The sequence below is a fragment of the Gadus morhua genome, chromosome 16, assembly GCF_902167405.1.
Source record: "Gadus morhua chromosome 16, gadMor3.0, whole genome shotgun sequence".
Classification (NCBI taxonomy): Eukaryota; Metazoa; Chordata; class Actinopteri; order Gadiformes; family Gadidae; genus Gadus; species Gadus morhua.
Window position 1 is genome coordinate 17521703 of NC_044063.1, and position 10000 is coordinate 17531702.

The 10000-nt window shown below is 43.7% G+C and overlaps 1 protein-coding gene across 1 annotated transcript in view; it reads right to left on the bottom strand.

Moving 5' to 3' along the window:
* grik4 (glutamate receptor, ionotropic, kainate 4) overlaps nt 1-10000 on the bottom strand; it is a 262913-nt gene that overhangs the window by 104316 nt on the left and 148597 nt on the right. Inside the window, exon 4 of the mRNA XM_030381795.1 lies at nt 745-909. Within this exon, the coding sequence (XP_030237655.1) occupies nt 745-909 (165 nt within the window). The remainder of the gene's footprint in view (nt 1-744; nt 910-10000) is intronic.

Genomic DNA, 10000 nt, shown 5'->3' on the forward strand with positions numbered 1-10000 from the left:
CTCCCTCCCTCCCTCCCTCCCTCCCTCCCTCCCCCCCCCCCCCCTCTCTCTCTCTCTCTCTCTCTCTCTCTCTCTCTCTCTCTCTCTCTCTCTCTCTCTCTCTCTCTCTCTCTCTCTCTCTCTCTCTCTACTATAATCGATTACCACACATGTTCCTGTAAAATACATGTGTTGCACCAAATAATGAAAGTAATAGTCTAATTAGTTTGCCCTCCCACACATTCAACTTCTATTGAAACGTTAGGTTTTAATTTAAATGAAAAGGTATTTCGCTCAGTCTATTAAAGCTTGCAGAGGTCAGCCGGAGCAAAGACATAATACGACGCCGTCAACGTAGGACAGATTTTTTTTGTTGTCCTCACACTACAATGTGACATCTGTCAGCGAGGTTCAATAATTAATTTGACTTTGTTCACAGTAGTCGTAAAATTAACAACCGTATCTCTGCGTTCGAAATCAAAGTCAAAAACTTTTGGCCTCATTAAAATTGTAAAAAAATTCCAATTAATTTGTTTTATTATTGAGCCATGATTCTTTTTGAGGCCTTTCTTCCCCTATTAGAAACCACTCACTGAATTCACAAAAATACACACAGAACTCATACTCCCCCTCCCCCACCCACACACACAACCCCCCCCAAGGAACACACGAGGAGGACCCCCCCAAAACAAACATGTGCCACACAGACCCCCCCCACACACACAAACACCTAGACCCCCATACATTCACACACTACACACTCACTTGTCTCCCCCATCTCATATTCGCTGTCCCGGAGCAGTTCAAAGATATCCACCTCCAGCTTCCCGGTGGTGGAGCGGTTGCTGTTGCGGTTGATGCTGTCTTTGGCCAGCGTGATGGCCAGACGCTCACCTCTGCTGCACTCCATTGGGTCATCGAGGATGGCGGCTGTACGGCGAAACACAGAAGGATATTATTAAGTTTGTGTTTTTGTATGCATGTGTGTTACTTGGTAAAGTTGAACAAAAGAAGGTGCAACACATTCCATTGTACGGTGAACCTTTGCTTGTTATATTTTTACCAATTACACCAAATCAATAAAAGGCTATGTCATGAGCATGATGTTGTTTTGGTATTGCTTTATCAATAAATGTGGATATGTCTGTCTGTATTTTATGGTAAAGTTGTTGTTTTTTTTAAAGTTGAACACATTCCATTGAACGGTGAACTTCTGCTTGTTAAAACAAAACCACGAAAAGAGAGTTTCATGAACATGATTGGATTTGAATATTTCTTTAAGTCAAGTCAACCCTGCTTACTGGAGCAGTCAGCTTGGGAGAGATTGTGGAGGATAGTCCCTTGTTTTACAAATCAAATCAAAGCAGCACAGTGCAATGAGATAGTGATGAAAAAACTATGAATAATACATAATCTGCAATGGTTCAAACCCGTTGTGTTGACGTTAACATAATTATTGTGCGGAAACGCATGTATGCTAATTCATTATTCAAGAAAAATAATGAGGTGGAAGAGGCACTAGGTTTCTCAGTGAGTCCTCTGAAAAGTTGTTTCTTATCCAGATTTCTTAGCGAGCCATTGTCCCTGGAGTCAGGGAGCTGGTGGTATTAATGCCACTGTACAAGGAGGAACTATTGAGGTCTTGAGGGAACACTCATTCACACCAAAGAGAACGTCCTTAGATGGTGTGAACTCTTATGATAGGAACCTTTTGCAACACGGTTGGGTGAAAATAGGCACCGCAGGTAAAAAAACAACTGATCCAGTTTAGGATAAAATTCATATAAAAATGTTATAATCATATAAGAAAATAAATGAAAACAACAAACCCAATGAAGAACCGTTAGATAAAGGTTCCTTGACAAGAATGGGGTCTTCAATAAACAAAGTGTTATAATGCATTAAATGTATAAGTCGAACAGCGGGTGTATTGGCTTAGACTATTAACAAACTCATGGTTCAACCTTTATGACGAGAAGCACAATCCTAGGGATTTAAGGAGCGCAATTGGCGAGTAATCATGTTCAAACTAAATGGTCTGTTCACAATAAAATGTTGGAAATAATAAAGATAACTAGCACCTTCTAAGCTGGATGAAGCTAATGATCCTCTGTCTGCTGCCTTCGCTGTTAAGTTCGCAGTAATTATATGTAATGATGAGGAGCCAAAAGCAAACACAGAAAGGTCATGTGAGGTTTTAACAATGGTTTAACTGGGACTGTAGAGTTGAATGCCCTTTAATGGAGTTTAATGAAATGTACAGCTAAAATAAATTCACTTAATTATATTTTTTAGATTAAGTGAAGACGAATTGATAGAGCAAAGAAAGAATATTTCCCACCCACGATAGAGGACTTAAAATATAGAGGTTTTGAATATATTGCCCTTCTTCCTAATACCTTGAATAAACAAATATAAATTACAAAAATATCTATAGTTGATATTAATCCGACTTTGGATTATGTGCCTCCCTGCCTCATGGTTTGAAGATTTCTGAAGATGTGCCATCCTTCCTCACTTCCAAACATGGGCATAAACCTCACACATTTATCGGCTATCGAGAAATGCATTTTCAATTCTAGTCTCCGTTTTCAATCAAGAATCACACACAGAGCCACAATCACACATCCTGTTTCGCCCTCGTGGCCACTTTCAATACTGGCACTCAGGGAGTAAATAAACAAACACAAATAAATAACAACACGCTTCCCAGAAAACGATGCTTTGATCCCTGTGGTTTAGGCACACCGCACACGTCTCTGGCGAGTGTATAATCCCAGGCGAACCCTGGTTCCCCCAGACTTTGACATTTGAGGGTGGTCAATACGTGACAGGAGCCAAACAAGCAAGGTTTTGCAGGGTCAGTGCGCCATGTTCACACTGAGAACATGGCGCGCCCCATGACCCCTGGTAAACCAATCAATGAGCGGCCTTGAGTGGTTCTGTGGCAGGGCCGGGGGGGGGGGGGGGGGGGGGGTTTGTCTCGGGAAAGCAGGCGTGGGAGAAAGAGTGCACGACATCATCGGATTGCTTTCAGCAGAGGAAATGCATATATACATCGCCGCCAGGAACGAAGTGTCGAAGGGCTTGCCATGCCGACGTGTTTGACTCTACTGTAAATAAAATCAAAATACCCTCGATCAAAGGGTTGCCACGCCGACTGGTTTGATTCTATCGTGAATAAGCCGAGGTCCCCTCGATCAAAGGGCCCCCAGCGCCCATGTTTTGGCATCACAGGGGCTGGAATGTCATCTCACGTGTTATCCGCGATTGGCTGTGAAGATGTACTTGAGGCACACAAATCCCGTTTCTCAGATGTGATAACCTTGTCACTCAAAGTGACAGCCGTCAATAGCTTTCATAATCCTATGATGCAATGCAATGCCCCTCAGCAGAATTCTCTCTCTCGATCACTCGATGCTAGCTGTCACATTGGTCCTTTATCCGAGTGAGCGTATCATTTACACTAGAGTTAGAGCATTAAAGTTTACAGCTCAATTTCACTTTCATTATCCAAGAAAGGAGGCGTGCATGCGTGTGTGGGTGTGTGAGCGTGCTTGCGTGGGTGTAGGAATTCAGTTGTGCGTGTAACAGATGGATGCGTGTATTAATCTAAACCTAGCAGGAAAACTCTGAGAAAATGGAGCTATGTGTAAAACATGAGGGTAAAGCGGGCCGAGCATGGCAGGACGACATAGGCTATGATCATTTAGCCTTGACCAAGGTCCCTTTCAATGCAATACATAGATACTGGGCCTCTTGCGTTGAGAGAATCAACTGGCTTTGTCTATTCCTTTAATGAGGCCTTCCTTTTCTTCAGCACGGGTATAAACCAGCAGGGTAATGAACTGGCCCCTCACCTTTTGTAGGAGGTCATTAACACCAACAGTTTAGTGCTGTCCTGGGAGGCGAGGGTAACGAGAGGGGCAGAAGTTCATGCGATACTCTCATTAAGGACGGACACAAAAATATATTTTCTTTTTAAATCAGCTGCCCAGAGTTTCCAGGGATACAATGTGGTACATGGGTTATAGATGCATGCCGGGCGAGATTTGTTTGTTTAAAGTCCAGGCTGATAGTTATACCCCATATGCTTGCACCACTTATGAAAAGCTCCAGTAAGAAACAGATGGATCATTGAGTGGGCTTTATACACGTGGAGAGATCAGCATATCAGGTGTGATAGCAGTACTTTGCACAGCACCGTCCAAGTGAAATAATCAGCATCACACAAACAACGTTGTTTTTCTGACTTTCTGACTCATTGGCAGACCTTGGCATGTTCTCAGGAGGGATTACATATACACTTGTTGTTTGAGGCTGACTGAACAAATAGTAGTGCAGAGGACACAAGTGTGTGCTTCTGTTGACAACAAGATTGCAAGATTAAACAAAAGGTTTCTGCTTTGTTGTCAAGCATCTAAGGAAAGTGACCGAAATAATAACTGTTCTTTAATTCTCATACCTTTTACCTACTTGGTGGTAAATGGATGAGGTAGTTTGTGGCTCTATCAAAGAAAGAAGGTTTGCTGGCTTCTATTAACCTAACATGCTCAATATGATGCGATAACATTTATTTGAATCTTCTTTTTAAAGGTTTCTTAATCAAATTGTCTGCTGTTATATTGCTGTATAACACATACAAACACGCACACATGCGCACACACACACACACACACACACACACACACACACACACACACACACACACACACACACACACACACACACACACACACACACACACACACACAAACACACAAACAATAAAAAAGGTCTTTCGCTACAACACAAAGGGGCCTTCAGAATTTTTTTTTATCATTTTAATTTCCATGTTAACTGAAGGAACATAATAGTTTGAAAGTTGAATTGCTCTGCAATTTTTCCAAGACACTAGAGCTCCTCTTCTGAATGCTATAATGACATTAATTAACTGAGACACTCAATGTCTTTCACAGCACTGCATCAGTAATTTCACTGATGTTTTATTGTGTATGTGTGTGTGTATGTGTGTGTACGCGTGTGTGTGTGTGTGTGTGTGTGTTTGTTTGCATGCACGTGTTTGTGTCAGCAAAACTCTCCTGTGCATTTGTTTGTCAGAAAAACAACATGCTTATCATCCCCAACAGGTCTGATAGCCGTTTCATTTATTAACTTCTCAGAACTCTGCCGCCATGGGCTAATCAGAGGGCCTGTCTGACTGAACCGGCGATGGTATTTCCAGCTCCCCACCTTAATCCATCTTCAACACAGGCCTTATGGTGTGTGCTGTCGAGGAAGGCAGAGGTGCTATCTTACATAATTAGAAAACCCCCCGCTGGCGGAAGCCCTGGTGACATGAAGCTGATTTCCTGCCATCAAATAATATAATTATAGCCCTCTTGCTCAAACAGACACACAGAAACTTCACACACACACACACACACACACACACACACACACACACACACACACACACACACACACACACACACACACACACACACACACACACACGCAAACACACACACACACACACACACACACACACACACACACACACACGTACACACACACACACACACACACACACACGTACACACACACACACACACACACACACGCTCACATCATATTGTGTGGATTGTGGAGACACCGATGTGCTAAGTCTCATTAAAGTGTGACTAAATGCTGAGGCACATGAGAGTTGGCCAGCGAGTGTTCACTTGATCAGCCGTCAGTTGATACTCAACCCACAAGCACAGTTATTTATTTATTTGACGTTAAGACAATAGGTCGTTCATTTCAACACCCCATTAATCTTCATCTCAGTGATTAAAAAGAGGGCCTTAATGGGTGCTCTGTGTGTGTTTGTATGTTATTGTCTGTGAGTGGTGTGTAGTGTTTGTATGTGCGAGAGTTTATGTGTGTAGTACACTACACACATAATGGGTGTCTGCTTGTGTGTGTGTGTGTGTGTGTGTGTGTGGTGAGGAGACCAGAATGGCTCCGTGTTCCTCAGCCAACTGACGGCTGAAGACGAGTGAAGATGAGGGTCACTGGGATGAAATAACGACAATAGAAACCATTATGTTTCTTCAGAACACGCATGGGTGAGCGGGTTGCCAGAAGGAACCATATACGTGACCAAGATGAAAAGGAAATAATAACAGATAGGAGAACACAAATACTGGCAAATAATATATTCAGATGCAACAAGCATGAATGGAGAAGACCCCCCACACATATGACATGTTGAAGGAGTGTGGGCAAGATAAGAAAAGGTTATAATAACATGAGCTACGGTGCAACGTTATTGATTTGTTAAGGGAGGCACGGATGGGGGACGGGCGTCCTTGAGTCGGTCATTGCCATTTGTCTGTACATCTGTCTGTTTAGGACAGACGGCTGCTGGGTGACAGGCAGAGACGCGGGGTGTCACTGAGCAAGGAGACAAATGAATCAAATAAACACCAATACACAACGTGGTGGGCTCCTGATGAAAGGAAACGCAGTGCTCCCAGAAACAATACGGCGAGACAGGAAACGTGATGTGTTTACGCATTTCGTTTTACTGAAGCCCCCCCCACCCCCAACCCCCACCTCGGGGTATTGGGTTTAAAAAAAAAAACTGAAATATGACTCGGTAAATCGTTCAAACCAGATGCACTTAAAAAGGAAATGAATACAAATGTGATTCACGTTGCCTCTGGGGGGGGACTGCGTACATGTTCCTGTACGTAACATGACTTTATGTCGGTGGCACTAAAAAAACTAAAAGAGAGAAAGAGAGCGAGAGAGCAAGAGAGCGGGTGAGAGAGTGAGTGAGCGAACGAGCAATCGAGAGAGAGAGAGAAAGACAGACAGACAGAGATACTGATGCAGTCAAGACATAGAGAGAGAAAAAAGAGAGCAAGAGACAGACAGACTCTCAGACATAGAGAGAGAGCAAGAGAGAGAGAGGGAGGGAGGAAAAATATGCAACAGCAATCCTGTTTAATCAAGAGAGAAATAGGCCATGTATCTATGTTTACAATCCAAGCAACAACCCCAGGCTCTGAATCTAATAAGTAAGATGTTATTGTAGAGGATACCTTCATTTAAACAGGCAGGTCCCTTAGGATGATCTATAAGTGTTTTTGTAAATGTTTGTTTTTCATTTACAGTTCCTGTTTTGCAGGATCATCACTTTACCTAAAACCCCAGTCACCTGAAAACAGAAAACCTTCTGCTTGTGAGAAAAAACACTCCAGACACTTTAATGTCCCCCTTTGGTAAGTAAAAACCATAAAAAAGAACCATAGCCATGAGTGTACCACTGTTATCAAGCCTCCTACATTTTCCTCAAAAGTCTCTGTCAAGCAGCAGGCAGAGGAAGGAGACGATCCCTCACTTAGGATTTTAGTGCTTCAAATCATCCAAGGAGTTACCCAACAAAGGTTTTCTAGGAGGTAGGGCAGAGCTGCCAGGAGAATGTGCAGGGAGCAAAAGTTGTGTTTCCAGCGCATAAGTAGGCGAAGGCTCTGTGACATGTCTCGACGTGTTTTTGGACAACTATGTCAATTTAAACACAGCACCGAAGGTAAGTGTTTACCTGCCGTTTGCTGGACACAAAGATAAAACTTGTGAGCGGAAGGAAAATAAACAAAACATTGAGTTTGACTGTTTCTTTGGGAGTACTTTTCTTTAAGGCCCCGACACAAAGGTTGATCCGGGATTGGCGCCTGAGGCTATCCAAAGCTGGCGCCTGAAGCTATCCGAGAGCTGTGTTGTGTTGATTATAATCAATATCAATGAACTCGTATTGGGTGCAGCCAAAGGTTTGTCCAAGTTGAGCCACAAGTCAGGAGCCCTGCATGAATATTGGGAGCAGTGCTGCACGCTCCATCGCTCCCTGTCCACTATGGACTGCGGCGGTGTGTGACCCATCATGCAAAGGGACCCCTCCACTATATTTCCCTAAGTCGGGTTCTCCACTACAAACGCCATTTTCTTTTTTAATTTCAGATTTGCCACCATGGCATCCATTCAAAGATTGAAACTTAAATGCAAATAAGATTTTGTAATACACACACAAACACAAAACATTCTGAGATGTGTGTTGCGCTTCAAGTCAATAAAAGCAAACACACAGACACACACGATCGATGAGGGTCATGAGGGGGGGGGGGACAGAGAGTGTGAGACACAGTTTACTGGCCATGCCCTTGTTTAGACAGCCTATTCCTGCTGGGTAGCACTTCCTCACAGCCAGGGTCAAGGTTCACAACCCTGACATGACCTTGAATTGCAGGCGCAGCTTGTTTGCCTTTAAAGCAGTATCGCATCGCATATGTGCATGCTGGCAGGCAGACCGGGCAAGAGAGGGGAACATATATCTGTCAGGACTTAACTGCAAGATATCTTTGACTCAGGTAACTCAGGTTGACTCATTTCTCAGAGAGGTAGCCGCGTTCACCAAAGGGTTCGAGATACGAATAAATCATAAACTGGGTGCTTTGGTGCTCCAATGCCATGTTCCACTGGTCTAAAACCTAACTTACATTCACTGATTTTGTCCAAAGTAACTGCGAACAAGACATTACCGGACGGAAAGTGCAACACTGCGATGAATTCAACCAGCTACAAGGGCAGGATAGCTGTAGGCCAAGCAGTCTTATCTGTTTGGCTCTGCAAGATGCTTAAGATTAGATTATATTCATACATGACTGTTCCTGGTGCCTCTTGGCCATTACAGCCACACAAGCATCCATGCCCGGTTGTGATTTAGTGTTCCACATGAAATACTTGCCATACTACCTGACATATGATACAATAAACTTTATTAATCCTTCCTAAACGCCATCATACGCACATATGACAGAGAACCAGCAGGAGATTATTGGAAGACATATACACAGCCCTATGAAGACGACTGTGATGCACCCCTGAAAGGACCTCACCAATCAGATAATATTGATAGTGATCACATGTTGTCCCCACTCCCCCGAACCTCAAATCAATGGCACTAAGCTTGATTACGATTCAAATGGTTTGCCATCTCCCATATGGGGCCACTTTTATGTTGTTGTTGTTTTCTGCAGCAACACGGGCCATGTATCCCATTGGGTCTGCCATCTGGTATTTAACAGGATAGACTGGCCTTATGGGTCAAAGACAGTAGCAGTAGTGAAACACAACAGTCAGAACAGCTGCTACGATGAGCGCTGGCAGTTGTAAGCATAATCTCTCTTGTGTTTTGTAAGTCAAACCTTGGCTCTTTTATCTTCTAAAAAAAATGGTATCCTTCTTGGTGTAGGTGCTACTTGGGGGCGGGTGGGTAGAGCATTCTTAGACTCAATAAAGAAGGAAGGAATGAAGGAAAGGAGGAAGGAAGGAAGGTTGATGGAAAGCTGGGCTGAATGATGAAGAGTGAGAGAGAGCGATTGTGATCTTTGATTGAGTAAGATTGAGCTCTCAAGTTGGAGAAACACTGGTCAGGGGAGAGGGAGTGAAAGATTTATAGGTAAGGAGACAGTCAAAGAGACAGACAGACAGAGAGAGAGAGAGAGAGAGAGAGAGAGAGAGAGAGAGAGAGAGAGAGAGAGAGAGAGAGAGAGAGAGAGAGTTGGACAGAAAGAGTTAGAGAGCAATCGAGAGAGTTGGAGAGGTCTATAAATATAGAGGGAGAGATCCAATGGCCTCTGAAGACCGGATCACAGAAGGAGATAATGAGATAAGACAACCACAAATAGTCATTAGCACAACTTATAGATAGAAGACAGGAAGGCTGGTGTTGATGATGATGTTGAATGCAGCCTCTTGCTGTGTGCGATGTTACCGCGGCAACAGACCCCGGCGATGTGAGACAGGCGCTGTGTGTGGCAGGTGAGCAGGCAGCAGGCCCTCGGGGACCTCTCAGCTCTCAGTGGGTGTCATTACCTGTCACTCAGCCATCTCCCCCCTCCACCGGCCTGGCCTGCAGTCAGAGCCACCTTATTGTAATTGTCCAGCGGACACACAAACATACACACACACAAACATACCTACATATATGTTTTAG